We start from the raw sequence: 24,339 nt of genomic DNA on the forward strand, positions 1-24,339 counted from the left end.
ACATAGAAAATATGCATTCATTAACATTAAGAGGAGGATACCTTACAGCTCAGATACGCTACACACTAGCACCAGGGAGTCAAGACCCAAAAGATGAACCAATCAGTAAGGAATATTGTAACCATATGCAAATAATGCACAAGCAAGTGAGGCAAAAAATTTACTTCCTCAGCATCTTCCTATACAAATTGCCTTATCACTCCTCCTTTTGATTGAGCTGCCTGAATATCCTTCAATGTATGCTAAGCATTTCATGTTGAAATCACTGAGAAAAGCCGATTACACTAGATCTTTAAGGATATTTACGTAAACATAAATCCAATACAAGCTGATGCAGAAGTACAGTCATCTGCTCTACCTAGTACTCTAAAAATACAGGTCCTAAGTCTTTCAGAATATTATCAGGATTGGTTTCATCCACACGTACATGAAAACACACTGTATTATCACATCTAATTAGCATTTTGACACTTTTAATATAAACAGTTTTAGTGTAAGATAAAATAATAAATTGCAAATGTGATCCAGTGTGATCTGGACAATTTAAAGAGGTAGCTAGTTTGCACAGACATAACTAGCTGTAGGCTTGCTAACTTAAGTATTAATAGACTTTGATGCCCCAGCTATGCAATTTCCTCTGCTGACTAGTAAATTGTTTTTCTACAAGCTTTGAGCAAGTTTGAATCTTCACTGATACAAGTGTAGGTACTTTGAAGCCATTTCCCAAACTTTAAGTGAATACCATAAATGTCAGAAAAACCTACATTCTAATAAGGATTCCGAGTTCTCTCTCTTTTAGATGTATTTTATACAAACAGGTATTAATGTTTACCAGAACAGCAGCAGAAATTCAAGTTTCCTCTCTATTCAGTATAGTCACATTATCCCACACCTAGAGAAGTTTCATGCAAATGTTGACATTCTTCATAAGAAAACTCAAAACAAATGCACCAGTTGTCTTCAGGCATCGAACCCTAAACTGTTAGTTAATCATCTGACTGTCTCTATCTTTACCCAGGTTTATTTTTGCATTACATTCTTCTCTCAAGAGTTTTTTCTTCATTGTCTGTAAGTTCTAGGCCTTTTTCATACATGCTTATGAGGACACCATTTAGAAGACAGCATTGCCCACATACAGTGAAGACTGCATTTGTTTATTACCACTCTCCCACACTAACGTTTAGTTCAAGTTATAAACACCACAGAATTTTAGAGGAAAGGCAGTAACTTGCTCTTAAACTTTCAATCACCTGGTTCATCGTACCAATGAAAAGTCAATGTAGCTCACAATCACATTCCTCTGAAAAATACTGACCAAAGCAATTAAATTATCATGTATTCCAGTTGCAAATGTTTTCACTCAGTCTTTATAGAGATTGAGGCTCAAAAGGAATCATAATGAACATTTACCCTGATGTGAGTTTAAAACCCCCATAGAACTCAATTTATTTACAGTGAAATTTAACCTTTAGAAAGTTGTGGTAAAACCTAACCACTCCAATAAATAACTACTGTCACTGCTAACACTATGTACTTTCTGGCAAGGACATCTATAGTTTGACACTTTGCTAGCTGGATTTCACAATACCTTCGCTAGACTGAACAGGCTTCAGTATTAGATTTCTTGTCTCCATGTTTGTATATCTGGACTGAGAAGTGACTCCTTAAACTTCTTGGCAAAAAAAGTTTTTTCTTTATAACTTTTCACCAATTCAGATTTCACCTTGTGACTAGTCACTGACCTGCTGTGACCTGGAACTGTGGATACTAGAATCCAGTACAGGAGTCCAGTAGGCCTCAAAAAGCAGACCAAATACATATGCCTCCGTAATCCCATTTAACAATCTCCCCAAGAATTGCACTAAAACACTAGTCGAAATGTCCTAGATTTATTTCCAATTAATTATCTTCATTGTGATCGATACTGGATCTGGACACACTCAGAATTCACACCACCAAGCTCTTGGCTCGAGGCTGTATGCGCTAGCACGACTATTTTAAAAAATGACATCATTTACACATACTGAGCAAGCAGAAGCTCTGATAAAGGCAGCAATATGCAGAGAAATACAGTCATATTTGGTACTAAATCTGGATTTACAAATAATTGTTTCCCCTATCCTCTGTGCTTTTTAAATATTGAACTACTGAATTTTTCACAAATTGTGTGGCCTAAAAACTTTGAGTGTCTGCAGACTAGCAGTACTCATCAAAACTACATCAGTAACACAAGCCACCCGACAAGTCAGAAACCTCATGGACAAATGAAGTGCATCTGTTATTTCTTAGAAGAATGACTATGATTTAGATATTTCTTAATGCTGACAGTCAAGGTTGTGCTACCAAGAAGACTTTGATTTTGCTAAAACACTCAGTGCTTGCGTTCTTCCTTCTCTAACAGATTCCATGCCAACTTTAGAAAGGCATTAAAAATCAAGTATGAATACTACTGCCAAAACCTTATTAAGAAACTTTGATAATCTCCTTGCTTAGGGGAAAGTTAAAAGAATGCTAGAACCATTTGCAAAAGAAAAACTGGTATATAGCTAAAATAGGAAGATGCTGAAATAGGGAAATATATGTAAATCATTAACAGTAATGCAGTAAAAGCATTGAATTAGTTAAACAATGATGAAAAGGAGAGCAAGGCTCTGCTTGTCTGTTTTTATGTATTCACCTCTAAACCAAGATCTAAATACTATGGAAAACAAATCCTATTGCGAACAGTAAGTATGACCACTACCGCTCACTCATTTGCTGAAATGATTCTCAAACAGTTTTAAATACAAAGTTGTGCGTGACATTGTGAAACATTAAATTCAGAGAATCAGTGTCACTATCTTATTCCATGAAACACTAGTTTGGCCACAGGGTGTGCCAAAGGTTAATCTTTCTTCCATTAGAAGTGGAAACATACCTGACAGTGAGAGACAGGCTGCCCCATCCCATTCAACATTAGTACCTGAAGGTAGTTTAAAGGCCAGCATGCTACCTTTCTTGAAGCCTGTCAGTTCTTTACAGTAGCAAGCATTAAGGAAATCACAGAATCACAGAATATCCTGAGTTGGAAGGGACCCACAAGGATCAAGTCCAACTCCTGGCCCTGCACAGCACAGCCCCAACAATCCCACCATGTGCCTGAGCTCTGTCAAGCTCATGGCTTGGGGCCATGACCATTCCCTGGGAAGCCTGATCCAGCGTTCAACCAACCTCTGTGTAAAGAACCTTTTCCTGATATCCAACATAAACCTCTCCTGACACAGCTCCCTGCCGCTCCCTTGGGTCCTGTCACTGGTCACACAGAGCAGAGATTCCTTCCCTCAGGAGGAAGATGCAGACAGTGATAAGCCTTCTCTCGGCCTCCGCCAGCTGAAGAAGCCAAATGACCTCAGCAATTTGTCATATGGCTTCCCCTTCAGAATCTTTGTGTCCCTCCTTCAGATGCTCTCTAAGAGCCTTAGGTCCTTCTGATACTGTGGTGTCCAAAACTGCCCACAGGACTCAAGGTGAGGCCACACCCCAGAACAGAGCAGAGGGGGACAATCCCCTCCCTTGCCCAGCTGGCAATGCTGGGCCTGATGCACCCCAGGACACAACTGGCCCTCCCATCTGCCAGAGTATATAGCAGTGCTTCATCTTTTAATTAGAAAAACCTTAGAGGAATGCTTCCCTACTCTCTCCCAAACAAAGAGTTAACCTATCAGCAAGCCACCTACATTTTTGAATTTACTTTTATAGGTTAGTTTAAACTCTCCAAAAAAACCTCAACCAAAACCAAAGACAACAACAAAACAATTCCCACACCACCACACTTTAAGATTTTTTCCCTCTAACTCTCAGGAACATTAGGTTCTGTTCATTATCTTAAGTGTTCAAGTATCCTTCCTGGAAGTTATGCCAGAAAAAATGATGACTTTTACTAGTAACCTCACTGAAAAAAAAAATTTCAAAATTTATATATAATAAGCAACTCCTTATTTTGAACCTGTTGATTATACATTCAAGTGTTATAAGCTGTTCCTTTTTTATCCCTAACTGTACTGTAGTGGAAAATGGTTTTTTGTCTGTGATGCTCCAAAATCTCTTTCAGAGCCAGCACTATATAGAAATACTTTATATCCATTACTACATACCACACCAAAAATAAAATATTAATAATTTTTTTCCCTACTAAAAATGAGTCAGAGTGAATACCAAAATATTCATCCACCATCTATGCAGAATACGCAACATTTTTCTGCAAGAATTGCTGAAAAGACAGAATGCTACGTCTAAGGGAGAGATTATCAAAAGTACTTCGCTCTGGTTCTTGTAATTGAACAAGAGAATAATGACAGTGCAGAAATAACACAATGTCAGTGCACGCAGATATTCCATTAAAACGCCAGAACTAAACCCCGTCAGACAACATTAAAAAATTACACAAACGTACAAACACTACTATGCTCTCTGCTGTATTTATGAGCAGCTTTGTTATTCACGAACCCAACTGCTTCGCACGACATCACTCATTAAGCAACACTCTTCAGAAAGACTCCCTCCACAGCAGCAGAGTCGTTCCTGCCGCCCCTCACCGCGGCGCCGGGCCCCGCGTTTCCTTCACGCCGGCGGCCGCCTAGGCAGGCGTCACAGGGGGACCGGGCACCAGCCGCAGCGCACCCTCAGCGCGGCGAGCGGGGACAGGGGAGCGGGCCCGGAGCGCGGAGCGGGCGCGGCGGGGCCCGCGCTCACCTTGTCCGAGTCCAGGTCGGGGTCGGCCTGGCAGAGGCGGAAGAGGAAGGACTTAGGATCCCTGCAGAGCGTCTGTCGAGTGGTCAGGAAGCAGGTGCCCCCCACGTTCAGCCGGACCCACTTGCCGGGACCCGCGCCGGGCAGCGGTGCCGAGTTACACCTACGGCAGGGCCCGCCCGCACCGAGGCCGCCAGCCGGGGGCACGGGAAACTCACAGTGGTTCTCCGCCGCCATCCTCGCCACCGCCGGAAGGGGCCGCCCCGGCTGCCGGGCCCCAGGCGCACCGCCCACCGGAAGCGGCGGCTGAAACAGCGCCCTGCCTCCTTCTCGCCCGGCGCCCGAGCGGCTTCGGCCCGGGGTTCCGGGAGCAGCGCTCACGCCTGCGACAGGGCCGCCACCGGGCCGGAGGCCGCGGGCCCGTCTCGTGTGCCCCCTGCCCCTCTGCCCACGGCGGAAGGAAGAGGCGGAGGCCGCGCAGAACCCTACATGCCTTTATTACAGACTACCAAGCATAAGTGAAATCCGTCATCCAGTCACTAACTACACATCTACAGCACAGAGATCTGTCAGGAGGAGAATAAACAGTCATTAAATTATGAGATATGATTAAATCATCGACCAATAGAAAATTTATATAATAAAGCCAGAAAAAAGGTGTAAAATATAGTTTACAATAATTATTCACATTCAAGGCTGTACATCAATACATACAACACCATGGCCCCGAACATGAATTCAATCCAAATAATTCATATATTAGAATTTAAATAACACAGACTGAACTAGAGGCCAACAAGAGCCAGCAAATAACCTTATAAGAATAAAAATACAAAAGTGTGTATCTTATATCATTGCATTATTTGCTTCTGTCTTCACAAGTTCTTGGAGGAGGGGAGATTGTTTTGTGGTTTGTTGAGGGGTGGTCAGGGGTTTTGTTTGTTTGGGGTGGGTTTTTCCTTTTTTTTCTTTTTTCTTTACATCACAGTTAAGCTACAAACCAGGTAGAGCATATTACACATGTAACTGACTGCCACCAACCTGAAAACAGCATACAACTATCAAAACTGATTATTGTTCCTGGTTCCTATTTTTTTTTCTTTTGTCAGATACAGTAATTTTAAGTTCTGCTACCATTTTGAACATTCGCCACATCAAATCGGTTAGTACATGGCCATAGGAAGCTTTGTCAAACGGCAACCATCTACATTCATGGCCCGGCTGACAGACAAGACTTCTCTCTTGCCCAGGGACAGGACTCGAGGAAATGGCATGAAGCTGAGTCACGGGAGGTTTAGGTTACGTGTCAGGAAAAGGTTTTTCACCCAGATGGCGGCTGAACGCTGGTACAGGCTCCCTAAGAAGTGGTCACACTAGCAAGCCTGCCTGAGTTCAAGAGGGTGTCTGGCACATGGTGGGATTGCTGGGGAGTCCTGCACAGGGCCAGGAGTTGGACTTGATGACCCTGATGGGTCCTTTCCAACTCAGTATATTCTATTTATTCTAAAACCAGGCTATTAGGTGCTTAAGAACCTCTCCAACTGTTTGTTGCATAACAGTAATCTCTTCTACGAAAGAGGAAACATTCTGAAATTATCAGTCATATATGAAAACGTGCCATTTTGGGTCACAGAACTTTGTCTGTAAGCTCACTTGATCAACTGATGGATAATCTGCATCATGAGGCTTTGCAGGAACATTTCCATTTGATTAATAAAATATTTCCATGAAGTATTACAGGCATTCAGCAAAATTTCAGATATAAATACCACACCTATTTGTGCAATTTACTAGTAGAAAGAATGATCAGAATCCAGAGGCCACATGTTTAGGCAGCTATTAATTCACAAGTTCTCTCCTCAGCAAGGTGTTGAAATCAAATGTTTTGTCGACAAGCCAAATTAAGTCATTGTCTTGACTTTACTAAATCATTCAAAAGAAAATGTACATGTGGGAAATTCTCATAATTCTTCAAAGTTCCCAGCACAAAATATATCAAGCACATTAAATTAAGCATCTTGAACTATGAAAACTGATTAGAATCATCACATATTTGTTTCAATCCACAGTTCTTTCCAGACTTATGTAATAGCAGATAGTTCACAATTAGATCATGTCAGAAGGAGGAAAGGAGAGCACAGTACTGTCTGATAGTTTGATCTTCTCAGCATCTAAGTGCTTAGCAAATGGAATCTTAATAGGCAATATCAGTTTGCTCACAACGCCTCAGCATCACACCTGAAGTAACTCTTCCTTAATACAAAACCTTTACAAAACTCGACTTTAAGGTGAACGGTAACAAACTAATTTCTCAGTTTATCAAAGTAGTCTTGAACTTCTTGTGACTGGGCAGTAGTACTTCATCCTTTCTTAAGCTCCACACACAGAAAAAGATGGAATAAATACCTTTCTGAAGTTCAAATACCAAGCAAAGCAAAATGACAACACTATTGACCAGATTCTTCATAAATTATTGGCAATTGTTCAAATTGCAAGAGATGGAATGCACCAACAGATTGGGTTTTCAGTAGGCCTGCAGTGAGGAGGAATCTTAAGAAGAGTCTTCAAGTACCTAACAATTTTTTTTATGCTTTGAAAACCTTGGATTAAAAGCAGAAAAATCACCTGGGCTTACGTGCAGCTCTGAAGAACCTCCCTTGCCCATTGCATTCCATGAACTCCCACGAACCACAGGAGTGATCTTCAGGCCAAAGATATGAATCTACCCCACATCAGGTATAAGCATTTAAAATGGGTACCAGCCCTTCAAAGTATGCAGCACCTGTCAACACACATTTAAGTGGACAAACTGGTAAAACATACCTGAATCCACAATTGCTTTGTGACATCTCACTCTCTACTCCTGCCACCTTTCAAACTCACAGATTCCACCTATAGCCCAAGAAATAGAAATACCTCTCCCAGGAAAGTTCTAGTTCCTTCCTAAAAAGGCAGTAGCTAAGTAAGACTGGATTAGGAATACTGAAGTTCTAAGCGGAGTGATGCCTGTAAGAGATGCTCATAGTTTTCTAATAACAGCATGGTCAGTTAAAAAAAAAGGACTTCTAGAATGCAGACATCAGCCTTCCAGATACCTTCTTGCCAGCTTACTGCTACCAAGATCTGGCTGGCTGAAAGCTTTTGGTGGGCAGGATGGAAGTCTACTGAGGGAAGATTTTCAAGGTGTGAAAAAACATAGCAATTAACTTGTTATGGTAAAATGACAAAATCTAAACATTACAGAAAACATGTTTAAGCACACCGAGAATTATACCTAGTTAACAAGCCAATGGAGGTCATTTTGCCAGACTTTTTATGTAAGGCCAAGTTTTGTCACATGGAACAGCAGTGGCACCGTGAACCTCCATCACTGCCAAACTCCCCTGTATAAAGCTGGGGATCTGTCTGGATCTCTATAGCAGAGACTAAATCCAAAAGGGGTATGGGGCTTGCCTCCAGTGGACACAACACATGGCTGGAATTTGACAGCTGGAGAACAAATGGACAGCACTGCAACAGCCTTAAAATACATGTCATCTTGGTTAGAATGGCACATATAGCTTACTACAGACTCAGACCAAAGATGCCCTGTGCTATTCAAATTTGAGTGACAAGGAGTGTACTTCGTATGTGATGAAATTTCTCATGATGCAAAGGGAACACTTTTCTGTCTTCCTCATCTCAGCCATTTACAGGACACCTTCTCTCCCTTAACACCAGACACAGTAAACCAGGGATTTGCTTCTCTCAGGTTTCCATACGTGGTGGGATATAGAAGACTACAAGAACGCAGTTGGCTCCAAAAGCAAAGGCAACTGCACTGCCTCTTTTAAAGACTGGAAAAGCTGAACTGCCATCAAGTTCAACCATATAACACAGTTTTTAAGAGATCAATAATAAATCTCCTTCACCCTATACAAGAAAATATTCGACATTCATGTATTTTCTGAGAAATTTGATAAGCCATTGTTTTTAAAAGACTGCTTCTAGAAACAGTAGCCTAGGAGTTTTTTCAACATTATAGAGAAACCTTTCTTTGGTGGAAGGAAAAGCACATCATAGTATGACAACTCAAAATGCCAAGTAATGGTATGTGTAGTGAGTGAATAAATAGGTGTGATGTTTATACTGCTTTTAAAACAAGAAAGGAATGCCTTTGTCCAGACCTAGGTCATTCCTCTATGCAAGGTCTAGGAACACAGGCATGCCACACAGGAAGTTGTGTCTTTGTAACACTACAAGAAATGTTTGACCACAAAAAATAGCCATAATTTGAAGAGGGTAAAGGAGATTGATATGAAAAATATTTTCATTTTATAGATATGCTTTAAGTACCATATATTTTCCTCTTTGTATCAATATTTGCCTTTTTCTAACCAGATTACTTTATTATCTATATTTCAATTGCTTACATTTTTTTCCAGAGTTCCTGAATGTTTGGCCAAAAACAGAATTGACATCTCATTATAAAATGAGACAAAAAAAAAAAAAGTCAAGTAATCAATTGTACAAAGTTTTCACACTTCCTTCTCTACTCAGATAAATAGGTTGGCCCCACTAAAATGCACAACACATACACACCCTGGAAAAAAAGCTTCTAGACCTCGTTTGCTGAAAAGGTGAAAAACTAGTTACTATTTCAATAGTAGCCTTTTCTTCCCCATACTAACTAGTTTCTCTTTTAGTTAGCATTAATTAAAAGCATGCTGGTAAGTTTACCATCCCTTGATTAAACACACATATGACTTATATTAAAATTTAAACTTAATGTTTAAAATGCTTCAGAAGCCAACATCTCAATTTTAGAAATTTCAGTGCTATGTTCAGCATTTTACTTTTCCAAAACTTTTATCATTGGAGCCTGTCTGTCAGACAAATACATCTGATTCACTCACATAATTACTAAAGTACCACACAAATCCTGCAACCAGAGCTATATTAGGAATTACACAAGGGTGCAACTGACCTGGCTACAAATGCCATATACCAATAAGCTGGGGGACTGTGAGGAAAGGAAGAGAAAACAAAGAGGTGGTACGTAGGAGAGGCATATAAAAGCTCCCTGATGAAACACAGTTTAATGATAATCTGAGAGTCACAGAAAACTCCAGCCCCATAAAATGCAAGGCTGGTACATGATTCGGCGTGTGTGCGTGTGGATTGGTTTTAACTCATCTTAAGTGAAGCTGGTAATGCAAGGTCTATCCACTAGTCTGCAGCAGAAACCGAACTGAAGTGCACAAAAGCAAGATCTTCACTGCAATGATATGCATGTGGAAGCCTCAACAGAAGCACAAAGAGCGAGCAAAGCAACCCTGAATTCCATTAGGTTTTTGCTTTTCTTCCTTTTTTTTTTCCTTCTTAAAAAAAAAAAAAATTAAAACAAAAAAAAAAAAAACCAAACAGACAAACACAAAACAAAAACATTTCAGACGTATGCTTCCCCTTGAGATGGTAATAGGTGGGTTGAAAAGACTCCTCTGATCGGCTGCACACGGAGTTCTAGCAGCAAGAAGGGAAACGGAAATTTTGGATGAGCTTTACTATTTTGCAGCATTCTGGTGGTATCTGTGCCGCCAAACTTCATGTATCTTTTTGCACCATTTATGAGCATTCCCACTTGGGTCCATCAGGTAATATGTCCTGTTTGGCTATAAGTGAACAACATTTCAATGATTACTCCAAACATAGTTAAACCAAAAAGCAGTAGTAATTCTGCACCTACCAATAAAATAATTATTCATAATTAGTTCATTAACTTTCTGAAAGTTAAACTCAATTACAGCTATGTAACATTATATATTACTGATTAACCATACATCTGGCACCTCAATATTTTTAAGCAGTCAACTGACAATATATTAATACACCTCTCATTATTCACTACATATAAAGAGGGCTAAATTTTAGAAGCCCTTAAGAATGTCCTTCAAATCCCAAAATCCACTTACAGTTTATTTAAACACTAATAATAAAAATACAGTTGCATTTTTGTGAGAAATGTGTATGTCAGAGTGCGTTTTTGTGTGATTTTTGTTTTTTTATTGTTTGATTTTGTTTGGGGGTGAGGATTTTGTGCCTTTTTTTGGTTGGTTGACTTTGTTCAGGTTTTTGTTTATTTTTGTTTTAAATTAAGACTATGAAATTTTGTATCTAAGCTATTATACCTTCTCCAGAAAAATCTTTTTGATAACAGCTTACAGAAATTGCCCAAGGACCTTAAAGCAATTTACAAAGAAATTCAAAGAAGAAACTTACCGTGTGAACAAAGAACGTCTTAAAATTCTTGGCTTCTGGACGCAACTCTAAAGACCATGGAATTTCTCCTTTTAGAACTTTGTTGACAGGATCCACATAATACAGGTGGGGCCCTTCCGTGAGCAGCAATTGGCGCCGACGTGCAAACAATCCCTAACAAGAAAAGTAGAAGCAGCAATGCAAAAAAAAAACCATGAAGGAATTAAAAATGTAAATCTACAGATCTCTGAACTGAACAAGAGAGGCAGGATAAAACCAGCTCAGTGATAGGATGGTATGTTTGGGTTTGGGGGTCTTTAATTTTACTTTACCTATTTGACCTCACTCCTTTTTTAGGGTGTTGCAGTGCATTTCTACTACATGGCAAAACACAAGTACTATTTTGGGAAAGTATCTTCAAGTTCTAGTAAAACATAAAACACCTAGCTGTACAGAGTGAAGCAGAATCTATGTCTCAAAGAAATCAATAGTCACGATTTTGTAGAAAAGACTACGAAGAAGCAGGTAGTAACTTAGATAAAAGAGAACCTTCTTTCCTGTAAAGCTGATGCAGACTACCCTTGCTCATCTGTACACTGCTGAAGTTAACTCTTATGTTCTAATGTCACCTCTCCCTCTCTCAGGATAAAGGTACAAAGTCAGATCCAGAAAAAACACCACAGTTGAAAACAACATGGGCTTGTATTTCATTTTTTGGTATTTTTGGTTCAAACCACATTCAGACATGCATCAAGAAAGAGTGTTTAGTGGACTATATCAGACTGGGAGGAGGAGGGGGAGCAAACACTCATTTGCTACAATCTCAAAATGAAAGCATCAATAGCAGATTTACTTTAGGCTTTTCCAGGAAATCAAGAGCACATCACTAAATCAAGGGAAAAAAAAACAAAACAATCTGTTCACAAGAAAACATGAATTTTTAAAAGTAACTTGTTTATAGGTCCCAAATTGTTTAAACAAGGAAGGTTTAAAACAGGCTGCTTATCTATGCTGCAACTGAAAAAACCTGACAGCTGAATCTTGTTACAGGAAATTAAGAAAAGCCCTTACCTTTCTTTTGTCCACTGGACCCATTTTTAGGATTAAGTTATTCTCTACAAACTGATGCCTTAGAAAAAGAAAAATAACTATTACTCCAGAAGTAATTCCTTCACAGAAACAGCTGTTATTATCAAGCAGTTTTCCACGTCACCCCTTGCATGTCCTTTTCCACAAGAGTCCTGAACAACTTTAGTACATGAGTTTTGGACTCTTCCTCAGCCCAGACCAGAGAGTTTTTTTCTAAAATTTGACAGGGGGTAAAAAAAACCAACCAACCAAAACCAAACAAAAAAACCCAACCAAACAAAAAAAACCCCCAACCAAGCAAAAAAAAAATTAACAAGACCAAACAAACCAGCAAAAAATAAACAACAAAAAACCCAAACAAACCAACCAACCAAAAAAACCCCCACCTAAACACATCAACCCCCCCGACCCCCCTCACCCCAAACAAACAAGAACAACAAAAATTCACACATGAGAGACTTCTCCAAAGAGTGAAAAGAAATGCTGTTACATAATCTGGAGGTATTTTGGTTAGATATCCACAGAATATTATCATGCAAAAAATTCCAACAACTTATGGCATCTGTAAAAAAGGAGGAACCTTTTCTAGTTCTAGGACTGTAGAGCGAAGACTCCTCAGCACTGGATAGCGTCATTCTGCCTATCTTATAAACACACTCCACATCATCTTCTAGACCTTGCAAATTTTAGAAATATAATATTAGGGTTTTGCTGCTACTGCTTTAAAAATAGAAGCCAAGAAAAATCTAGTTGCTAATTGTTTACTTGAAAATACTAAGATTGACAAATATTAATTTGAATCAAAATCACTTATTTTTCAGGATTCTTTATTGCTGTGCAAGCTAGTTAGCTACATTCAAAGATCCTACCAAGGATTTCCACCAGCTTGTTTTGCCAGAAGTAACCTCTTTTCATCTTCAGAAAATTGTAAATCCAGCTCAAAGGAATTGTTGTCAAGATCATGAATATACTGTTCAATATTTCCTCCTGATGTCTGTGGTGTACTTGTCTCTGCAGCAGACAGTGAATGGGAAGAGGCAGAACTAGAAACTTGCATGCAACCGAACTGACTCAGGAGATTGTCATACTAAAGGAGGAAACAAAATGAAGTAATTAAATGTCTTTTATTAAAAAGCTTATTTTGCACCAAACTGTGGCTTTTAATTTAAGCATGCTTTTGTTTATTTTGCTTTTGGGCAAAACCCCAGCCTATTCCCTATAGATCAGCAGGCATTTATGCAAAAAAGTATGACTGATCAAAAGCAAGCCAGCCTTGTTTTTTCAAAACACTCGCTTTATCGGAAAACAAATGCTGATTTAAGTAAAAACATAACCAGCAATTTTTATTACACTCTTAATAATTAAAGTCTTCATCAAAATATAACTAATCAGTAGTTTCAGTAAAAATATTTATATTATTTATTTCTATCAATAATCAGTAATTATGCTATAATGGAAGTAAGTCTCAGGCAGCATCAGAGCTGAATATAGTAGTAGACAAACGTACATTTCCATAACAATCTTCATCATCCTCTGACATAGCAGGTAAATATGCTGTAAGTTTAGGGGGTGTCTGAAGATGTAGGTTCTCCCACACAATGGACTCGAAGAAGGGGTGAGCCTTAAGAGGTCCATATCCTCCCATTTCTTCACAACCTAATCTGTTGGTAGCATCTAGAACCTAAGCAAATTAAAATTAAGTTAACCTGCACAAAATAATGAAAATGTAAAAAACCAGCTTGTCCCACTGCCCTAAGCATACATATCTATAATATAAGGAGGTTGTTAATAATAAATTTATCAGTATGTCTTGTCAACAAGATTTTGTATTAGATCAGCTCACAGATCTAAGGACAGGAGCACTTCTTTAGGTCCACACAATTTTCTGGCTTTGCTTCTTCATAAAGACTGAAGCAAACATACGGAGAAGGCCTGATGAAGCACACCTCATTTAAGTTTAGCCCACCATCACATTCTAGTGATGCAAGAAGCTGTGGAAACTATAGTTGGTGTCAAACATCAACCTCTCAAGCACCTTAAAGTGACACAGTTCTTGGGATACAACCAGGTTAATACAACCTGGACTTCACCATTCAGGAGACACCAGCTTGGCCATAGAGCTGGCCTTGGACACAGGAACACACTGCTAGGCCTTTCAGGTTGTATTCATCATCATCCACAAAGGTAAGTGCTTCCTCCTTATCCCCTGCTAATATGATAGGCTATTGAACTTTAAAAAGCTTATAACACCTAAAATGTTCTCTGCATATTCACTTGAGTGGCTATGATCTCACTGATGGAACAGAACTACTTTTTCTTCCTACTTGTCAACCTTCACAGGCACAGTAATTCTTAGGCTGATACTATTGAGACATGTTAAATGCAAGATAACTGCATGCTAAAATGCAAAGCAACTGGATTTATACTGAAATGAATATATCTGCCTGTGATGTACAGAACGCCGTTTTCAACTAAACGACCCATTATACAATGCAAACCCAATTAATTTGAGAACTATGTAAGCCTAAGTATTTGAATCTTAATTTCTGTTTGTAATGCACAGTATCTAGAATTGTTTGCTTCCATTTCATAGAAAGACAGTCCTTGTCCACACTTTAGAATTCAGATTTAAAAAAAAAAAATTGAAGTGCTGTTTAATAACAGATGTTGACTTTCAAGACACTCCCCTATACAGTCAACAATGCTCACAGATGTTCCTATTATAAGATTTGCAGGAGCGCACAAAAACTTTCAGGAAAGAGAACTACGTAAGCTGAATGTTTCCAATGTCATCACACCATTTAATGACAAATCAACTTCAGGGATATCTTTTGGTTCAAGAAGTTAGGCATTTAGGCACTTGGTCAGTTACAAAATCTACCAACACAAGCCTTACTACATTCAAAAAGAAAAGCGCAAGATTTACCAATAGCTTTTCCACGAGGTCCTTTGCCTTGGGAAAAAATTTTTCTGGGAAGTCATATTCCAACTTTATTATCTTCTGGAATATAAGATATTCATTTCTGCAGAAGAGAAAAATATTAACTCTTGTTATTAGCTCTCCATGGTTCTTTCACCTTAACCTGAATAACCCAGACAAATACTAAACAAGAAACCTACAAGTTAAGTTACTTTCCCATAAATCTTCCTAGGGTGAAGGAGTACTATAACCCTGTAAGCACCAGATACTTGAGCAGTAACAAGAAAAGCTCAAATGACTCAACAGAGAGAGCTGAGGATATGCCTTATAAAAATATAGTTACATAGCAAAATTAACATGCGAAATTCTAGGATAGCTTAAGGAACCTCTCTCTCAGGATCTCTATAGCTAAGCAATTTCATGACATCAAAAAGGACAAATAAAAGCAGGCATGACACTAACACCAACTCTGTATCATGAAAATACTTCAGAACTGGTAGTAAGGTAAAAATCAAATCAGAGACAATATATTTATGATCCACAAGTAAATAATTAGCTCAAATCTCTTACCCAGCTCTAAATGGAGGCAAGCCAGCTACAAGTTGATATATTATGCATCCCAGAGCCCAGAGGTCAGAGCTTCAAAACAAAGAGGAAGAAACATAGCAATTTTTTGTAAAAGGAGTCTTTACAATGTAATTTAAAAAGAAAAATTCTTAACCTTCTGCTACTTAGAACATAGTGTGAACCCAGCGGACAAACCTGCTTTGTATAATTTCCATACTATTTTCACTTCAGCCCTTGACAGAAGAGTAGGCTAGCAACACAACTTTCAAGAAAGAACTGTAGAGTAACAGTCCCACAAAAACTGACTACAAGCACAAGAGGAAGACAGCTGAATTCTCAGTCAGAATAATGGGTATGTAATGACTCTGAAAAGAATACTGATTATCTACATGACGATTCAAAGATGCACCCAATTTAATTCAATATATGCCCTTTCAGAATTAAAATACTTTCCTCTAAATATCTGATTAAAAAAATTACAATTCAGCTTTTTACCTTTTTCACTTAAAGCTTTTCTTAAGACACAAACAAAAAGACAGGCTATAATGGTATGTGAGGGAAAGTTAAATTTTAGTGTGGTGGGTAAAGTTTTAGTGTGTTGGCCTGAAAGTGCACTTTTAACTTATTTTACCTTGAGGCAACCTATCCATAGATTTGATTAAAGCTTCAAAGCCCTCATAGAAGACTAAAATACTAACAAAGACCTAAAACTACTCAATGTAAGAGTTTCCTGTACAGATGAAGCATTATGCAACTTCTAAAAGGAGAAGATATTCTGAGTAAGTCTTTCCATTAGCCAAAACAGTCAAAAACTCTTCACTGATGAAAGAAGATGTGAAAAGTCTGATGGTATTTCTCTGACTTCAAAAAATGCTAGCACAAATTACCATACCTATTCATATAAACGATCTTTTGTACCTGTGATTTGTCAGCTACTAGCTTACTCTTCCATCATTGCAATAAAATAGATATACACATTCAGTAGGTTACCATCAACAAACAATTTTAACAAGTTAAGAAATTTCTTAAGGGCATCACTCATACCAGGCACAGAGACAAGATTTAAAATGTTGCAAATCCCAAATACAGTTTTGGAAAGGTAACTGCAAATTGATCTAAATACAAGTCAAAGAAAGCTGCAGCCTTCTCCCTAACTGAACAGCACATGACATTCCATTGTTACTACAGCAGGAAATACCATATTTGAGCAATCTTATACAAAATGGAATTAAAATAATTATATTATTTGGATAACAGACAAAAGTTTTTCTGATCTATTTATGGGTAAGAAGTCCAACTTCACCTTACACATCTCCTTTTCCAGCAACACCTAAACCTGTTTGTAGAACTCCAAAAAGTAGATAAATGGAGGAAACCAGCCCTCAGACAAGAAACAATACTTGATAAGAAAAAAATTTTCAAACTCTCTTAAAAAACCTTTATACTCAAGCATCTTGTTTCTTTAAAATACTGAGCTTGCTTGCTTGCTTGATTTATCCATTCCTCCCCATTCAACACCTTCCTGACAGAGTCAGTAAAGTTCTGGAATTTGGAGTCCTCACCTCTTACAGGCAGATTTCTCTGTCAGCAGTTCTGGAGAAACATACTGTGCTGTCCCTACAAATGAGTTTGCCCGCGCTGTTAGGGAAATAGAAAGAAATAAGCAAGCACATACTCATGGATAAGCCAATATTCCCCTTCCTCCCCTGTCCCCACTCAGTTAAAAAAAAACCCCAAAAGGCAATCCATTGCAAGTTACATAATGCTACAAAGAACCCATGAGAATTTAATTTCTCTACCTGTCCTCAAAACCTGCTTGGAAGAAACAAATCAATCTCAGTGGTACTTATCTGGTTCAAGAAGGTAGGCATTTAGGTATTACTTAGTTATAAAATCTACCAACACAAGCTTGCTACAGTCAAGAAAAAAAAAAGTCTATTGAATTCAGTTCGGCCTACTGCTTTTTTCAAGCATTGTTTGCAGCATCTATTTACAGTCTATTAGTAACAACTAAAGACACATTAATTCTAGAACCTTCACATTTATGCAATTCTGACAGCCACTGGAGTTAAACATATAAGCAGAGTAAAACTTACTGTATCAGGTTAGCCACAGTACCTGTTTGTTTGTATTCTTGTCTTGCAAATGAAAACTAAGTAATCTGAAGTAGTTAAACTGCCCACTATATTTGGTAATCTAGCCGGTATACCACTACACCAAATATTACCTCCTCTGACATAATCTAAGTAGCAACAGTCAAAACTGTTTCAAGATATTTTAGTGATTTAGGTAAGGTAATGATATTTGAAGGTTACAATTTGGTAAATACAACATAAATACATTTTCAAAGGATCACTTGCTATAATTACTGGTGTCACATAATGAATAATGGCAAACCTTGTCTGCTATCTGCAGATAATACTTTCGCTGTTCCAAAGTCTGTTATTTGAATGTGCATATCTTCATTTAACAAGATGTTCTCTGGCTTAAGGTCCCTGGAAAAGACAGATTTTTATATTCAAACAGCACACAAAGTTACAAAACTGACCTAAGTCTAGTGACTTAGGTACATAATGCTACAACAAATGAGTGCAGACACTCTATAAACATTGTTACAACAACTTCTCTAACTTGTAGCTGTCAACCTGCAGACTAACAGATTTTGGTAAATCCATTACTTAACTTTTTTTTTAAAACATCGAGTAAATAATTATCTCAAAACTACGCTACTGTGCATGTCACATGCTCAAAAATTTAAAAAAAAAAAAAAAAGGACAAACAAAAAACCCAAACAAATCCCAACAAAAACCCCACCTCACAAAGACACACACAAAAACCCAAGCCCCTTCACTCCAAAGCCTTAATTTAAATTAAAAAATTAAATCTGATAGATTGATATGGCATTGCGAGCTTCTAGGTCTCTTTCCTCATTGCAAAACTCCAGTTGGTCAAACACTGGCAAACCCAGCCCTAGCTAAATGTCCTGACTGGGTAAGAACCATAGATCACCTCCATGCATAATCTGTAATTTCAAATGCATGCCTACCATTTGCATAGACACTGCCTCTGATTCTGAATAAAACCAGACTTCACAGTATCACAAACACGACAGAAAGCAATACAGAGTTAGATGTCAAGAGGTGCATTAGAAACAACTTAAGAGCATTCTGTTGCACTGATATGATATTCCTTTGCACCAAGTTTCCTTAGCTGATCCAAAAAGAAATTACATACTTCCCTCATAAGCAGTATCTTTGAATGCTCATAAAGAAATCTAGGAGCATGGGAGTTGTTTTGTTTGACTAATAAGAAAAAACCAGTAAAAACTGAAAGCTGTTTCTGTCAATCACTGTGCAGCATTATTTTCTTCAGATTAAAGCCCCCTACTATGGAAAAGCATGAGTTGTACAGTTTAAAGTCTGGAAACTAGCACAAACTGTTTGTAAACAAACAGTTCTGTGTAGGGCTTTTTTAAGATACATATGTATGCAGATATATTGTACTCTGTACACACATATATACTGTTTATATAATATATCATATACCCACATTAATACAGTATTATGGATCTATAGCTATATATCCAGATACACAGAGAGGTATCTGTAATAAATTTTCCAGGGTAGCCTGACTTCTTGAAGTGGTTCTATCTCATGTCCTATTTCTTCAGGCAGCAGGAAATCCCAAGAGCTTTCAGGCACTGCTACAGCTGTGGCCTTATAAACTTCATATGAAGTTCTCTAACTGCAGAATTTCACTGTTTTCTTTTGAGCTCCTCGTAGGGTCCTTCATATAAAGACAAGTATAAAGCAGCTCTTCTACAACATAAGGCTTCCAATATAGGCTTAGTAACACTGAGAATCATGCTACATTCATTTTATAAGCATTCTCTCAGCCTAAACACATGGACTGTAAAATCAAAGTGAAACTAGGAGTTCTTGAACTTCCCCCCTCCCCCTGTAGAAAACCTTGTGCTTTCAGTACTCTCCACATCTATCCCCCTTAGATTTTATTTCAAATTATTTCACAAAAACTTGTATTTAAAAGGAAAAAAAGGGTTTTTAATAACTTGAAAGAAATAATGCTATCAGAATTATAATCAGTCAGCTTTTTGCCAACTAGCATCTGGTGTCCCATGACAACAGCTTGGTGACCTACAGACAGAACAGATTTCCTACCCAAAAAGAAGTTCTGCAGCTCTGATGTCTAGCACTTAAAGTTTTATTTAATAAACATGAATGACAAAACATGATTATTCAAACAACATACCACATCAAAAACAACTTCAAAAGTACTACTCAAAATTCTGCTAATTTCACCACTTACCTAATTATTGTGCAGCTTTGTGGAAATTGTTCACTCAGTGAAAACTAATATAGATTAACTTTACTTGATTACACAGTACACATTAAGTCACACACAAAAAGAATTCTAGTTAACTTTTGCTACATAACGACACAGGAAAAAAAGTGTAGTTAAATCAAAAGTCAGTTTCTGGTTTTTAGGCCAACCGATAAAGCTTGAAAGACAAGCTTTGGGTAATGTTAATTCTAGGCCAGAAGGTTGTCTTACTTTTTCCTGCTCCAACAGTTGGTATAACAGCAATTGGCTCTCCTCCTCAAGTTTGCTGTGTTTAGTTACTGATGTTAACTGTACTAGTGCTGATCAAATGCAATTTGTGCTCTTTAGCTTTCCACAAAATCCACATTTGCTTTTACCTTCACAAAGAACACTTCTAGAAAAAAATAAACACCTTGTGCATGGTCAACTGCATGTCTGTCTCAACTTTGTATTACCTGTGAATTATTCCTTTCCCATGCAAATACTCCAGGGCTGATACAATTTCGGCAGTATAAAATCTTGTACAGGTCTCATCAAACGAGCCGATTTTGCGTATATACTTTAGCAGCTCTCCGTTTTTGGCATAGCTAAGCCCAAAATCTGAATGTAACTCAGTTAAGGTTTATTTCTAAGCCAATCTAAAACAAAAATCCCCACATCTTATTCCAATGACAAGAATACTACTAAAAATAACATGAACAACAGGGAAGAAGTTTGTTAATTTGAAACTTTACAAGTAGCAACCCAAAATAATTTCTTAAATATGTTAACAACCTAGGACATGGGTCCAAATTTCTTAGCATAGCAAAAACTACACAAAGGGTTAACTCCGTAGTTTTTCCAGAGAGTGGCGTGATTAATTAATTTAAATTACATACATAATTGCCCTCAAAGAGAATTATTTACAGTAATAACTGATCAAAGTTAAAAATTGTCCCATCACCTGGAAAGCACCAGAGCAAGTGTTTACACTGCAAAAGAGGCCCTGTGAGCTCATACTGTATGATATAGTACAGTAGCGCTTGCCAGCACTATTAGCAGCCTCTGGGAAAACCAGAAAACTACCTACTGACCCAGAGAGAGCTTGGGAAACGGTAGCCCAAACAGAGGATTCAGATTATTGTATAAGCACCTTCACCTTTACATAAGAAAAGTTTTAATAATAGCTCTAATTGTAGAAATGAAACTAGTAGGAAATATAGCTGGCTAGCCCTATTTTAAATGCAGGAATTATGGTGTTTTACTACAGATATACACACACACACACACACACATATATATACACATCAGGAATAAAACACTTCTAATACATGCCCCCCGATTTAGAATTTTTAAATTATTTTAAACTTGGACCCTTCAACATTTACCACATAGACAATTTGTTTGACTGCTCCCCTCTGTCCCACAAGACACCTACTCTTCTCTTTGAGAGGACCCACTCGTTCGATCTGCTTAATTACTGTTAAAAGCATGACTATAAAAATTGCATCACATACATTACGATATTTTAAATACCTCAAGTTAAAGTCATCATTTCTGTTAGACCATGTTTCAAAGGAACCACAACTGGGCATTGTTGCTCTTAAGAAAGTATTACAGCAAGTTTTAATATACAAAGGATACATAGCTTTTCATCATCCTGAAAGGTGAAGTAGAGTTTCACAAAAAAAGGGTGATCCAGACGGGACATTACATCTCTCTCTCGTGTCACATATGGTACCTTGTTTTCTTTTATGATATGACGTTTTTCTAGAATTTTAACTTAATGAAAAAAGAGAGAGTAAAAATGCAAGAGGTACAATTAAATGAATCCCACCCTGTTTTGGAGTTTTTTGGTTATACATAATTAACATGAAACCACTAATTCTGTTTCTTCAATGGGTGTTTTGTAACTGGACTACATTGATACCGTATTTTCAAAAAGTTCATGTTAAAGGAGTCAGTACTTACTGGCATATTCTCTAGAACTTGCCAATTCGCGAGCCAAGACAACCTGTTGCCAGAGGAAAGAAAATATATTGTAACTGGCCACTAAACACATACACTAATATTGATCTTCCAGTAGGTATTTGGAACACAGCAAAATATTTAAGCATGCGTTCATATTATGCTTCAGCAAGACTTCTGCAGAAATTCAGTTCAGCAGACCAATGCCTGATTTGCCAAAAGACTTACACGTATGAGAGTGTGAATACCGATTTACTTTTTTCCAGAAGAATTCTGAAGATGGTAATGTAAGTCAAAGTAAACTGCAAAATCTTCTTAAAGGGAGGAACAAAAAGCAACAAGTACACTGAGGAATATTCATAAAAATAATTGTCACAGTACTTTGCCTAACATAGATGGCAAAGATTGAAAGATAAATTTTATCTGAGTGAGCAAAAGTAAAAACTGAGGCAGAACTTTAAACTAGTTACAATTTGTTAAGAAAAAGATTTAAATAAAAGGAACAGAAGATTTCCAATTAGTAGAAGCAAGGGATGAAATTTCAGGCAAGCAGGTTTACATTTTTAAAGAGAAAAGCTTTTGGAGGAACACAAGGCTCGTTTTTAAGAAAGAACTTTATAAAAGGCAACTTTAGAGAAAATCTGAAAAGTCCTCTTGCATGAATGCAAGCAATAACCTTGTAACAACAGATGACTACAGCTTTCTGTTTTTCTCATTGTAAGTTTATATCCATTTCAACACCTTGCTAAAATCTCAACTTCATACTATTTTCTTTTAATCACTGCACCAGGCTTGCTTCTAATCCACTTCTCATTATATTCTAATCCCTTGCAAAATCAGTTATAACAGGGTACTCCAAAATATTACTACATACACCTGATGCTAAATGTTAGGTATTTAGGAAATATAAACAAGGCATTTTTTTCAGATGAAAGAAATGCAGGCAGTTGCCCTGTTTAGTACTAGGAAATTGACCTCAGTTCAGTAGTAACAGGCACCCTCAATTTTTTTTAAGAGTTCATCTCCTACAAACACATTGAAGTTTACAGTATTTCATCAATGAAAATTTCCATTAGAATCAACCAGTCTGTTACAATCTGCATCTCTGCATAAGGAATTTTTGAGATCCTTCTGTGTACACATATAACACTAGATAAGATGTGCAGTCAAATGAGAATGCTATTAACTTTTCTAATTTTTGTAGCTAGGTTTCATCAACCATATCTACCACGAAAGCTTCTGAAAGCAGGTCACTTTAAAAGGCAGTTATTAAATAAAACCCCATATACATGGGGACCATACTCAGATGACAGAAGGCATCAGCTGACACAGATGAAAATGTATCTTGGCACATTAAGCTATGGACTGACTCTCTTCCAGTCCTGCACTGTATCCAATTTTTTACCATTGTATTTCACAGGTATTTCTCACATACTTACATGGATATTGAACAGCTGTGTTCTAAGTACCCACGACTAGGCACTTACCTGATAGCAGGAGTACCTTGGTACCCTCAAGTTCCTTCCTCACCAAACAAACCTGAGCATACCTTATATCTTAACTTCCTCCCAACTAATAATCCAGAAAACCCCAGCAGACAGCCACAAAAAAAAAAAAAAAAAAAAAAAAAAAAAAAAAAAAAAAAAAAAAAGAAACAAAGAACTCAGAGGTACATATTAATACAATGTCTCTATTATCAGGGGGCTTGAATCTTATCCACCCTATGGGAGGAAGTAATATCAGTAAGGAATGTAAATAGTAAGAAATTAGAGGTTAGCTGGATAGCTTAAAAAAAAGACATAAAACTAGCAGAAAAACAAAAGCATAGAACATATAAATGTGTAAGTTGTAAATTCAGACAACAGCAAGGCAAGAAATGTAGTTAAACATCCCAAATTGAAGGAAGGGGAGATAGGTAGAGCAGAGAACCCTCTGAGGCTACAGTGCAGAAATAACTGCCAACATACCTGGCATACATCATGACCAAGCCCCACTCTAAACTTGAACAAATACTTCAGGCAGCCAGAGATTAAATCTGCATTTAAGAACTGGTTTTGGTCAGACAATCATAATTCCTTAGAGCTCCTGTTTTTAAGAAATGCCTCATTTATCGGTGGAGACAAAACCAAGGTGGAATATACATGTACCCGCTATATAGAAGGAGGAGAGCAACACAACATGCCGCCTCAATCATGAGAATTTTAATTCTTCCACCACATAACAGATATTCTGAAAGTAGCATGAAGCCGTCTACAAAGCAAGTAGATTCTCATTAGTTTAAAAGAGCTGAACAACAAGTAGAAGGCCCTGCATTTCTGTGTTTGTTTATACCAAGCATGGGTCCAAGAAGTTGCAGCTGCAGAAGAAGGTCCCACAAAACTGGAGAGTGCTCTGAAGAAAAACCCTGAAGCCAAATCATGTGCATCTCTGTTGAATTTAAAATGCAGCACTGGCACTAGGTGAGAGTTTGTGGTAGCTTAACAGAAGTCCAAGAAAATGAAATATGTTCA

The 24,339-nt window shown here is 37.8% G+C and overlaps 2 protein-coding genes across 9 annotated transcripts in view; both read right to left on the reverse strand.

Moving 5' to 3' along the window:
• Nucleotides 1–5,019, reverse strand: part of LOC104684908 (BTB/POZ domain-containing protein KCTD5) — a 31,204-nt gene extending 26,185 nt beyond the window's left edge. The window contains exon 1 of one of the 4 annotated variants that reach the window (XM_019281523.2): nucleotides 4,732–5,019. In XM_019281523.2, the coding sequence (XP_019137068.1) occupies nucleotides 4,732–4,965 (234 nt within the window). In that variant the 5' untranslated portion in view covers nucleotides 4,966–5,019. The remainder of the gene's footprint in view (nucleotides 1–4,731) is intronic. The other 3 variants (XM_010392538.3, XM_019281524.2, XM_010392539.3) reach the window with 3 other exon arrangements.
• Nucleotides 5,020–5,206: 187 nt separating this feature from the next.
• PDPK1 (3-phosphoinositide dependent protein kinase 1) overlaps nucleotides 5,207–24,339 on the reverse strand; it is a 31,625-nt gene continuing 12,492 nt past the window's right edge. For all 5 annotated transcript variants that reach the window (XM_039560265.1, XM_039560263.1, XM_039560262.1 and 2 more), the window contains 12 exons: nucleotides 21,833–21,875; nucleotides 21,506–21,643; nucleotides 20,338–20,482; nucleotides 17,939–18,036; nucleotides 17,104–17,179; nucleotides 15,545–15,613; nucleotides 14,981–15,077; nucleotides 13,562–13,735; nucleotides 12,924–13,141; nucleotides 12,037–12,094; nucleotides 10,987–11,139; nucleotides 5,207–10,379 (listed from right to left, as the gene is read on the reverse strand). In XM_039560265.1, coding sequence (XP_039416199.1) covers nucleotides 10,272–10,379; nucleotides 10,987–11,139; nucleotides 12,037–12,094; nucleotides 12,924–13,141; nucleotides 13,562–13,735; nucleotides 14,981–15,077; nucleotides 15,545–15,613; nucleotides 17,104–17,179; nucleotides 17,939–18,036; nucleotides 20,338–20,482; nucleotides 21,506–21,643; nucleotides 21,833–21,875 — 1,377 coding nt within the window. In that variant the 3' untranslated portion in view covers nucleotides 5,207–10,271. The remainder of the gene's footprint in view (nucleotides 10,380–10,986; nucleotides 11,140–12,036; nucleotides 12,095–12,923; nucleotides 13,142–13,561; nucleotides 13,736–14,980; nucleotides 15,078–15,544; nucleotides 15,614–17,103; nucleotides 17,180–17,938; nucleotides 18,037–20,337; nucleotides 20,483–21,505; nucleotides 21,644–21,832; nucleotides 21,876–24,339) is intronic.

The sequence above is a fragment of the Corvus cornix genome, chromosome 14, assembly GCF_000738735.6.
Source record: "Corvus cornix cornix isolate S_Up_H32 chromosome 14, ASM73873v5, whole genome shotgun sequence".
Lineage (NCBI taxonomy): Eukaryota > Metazoa > Chordata > Aves > Passeriformes > Corvidae > Corvus > Corvus cornix.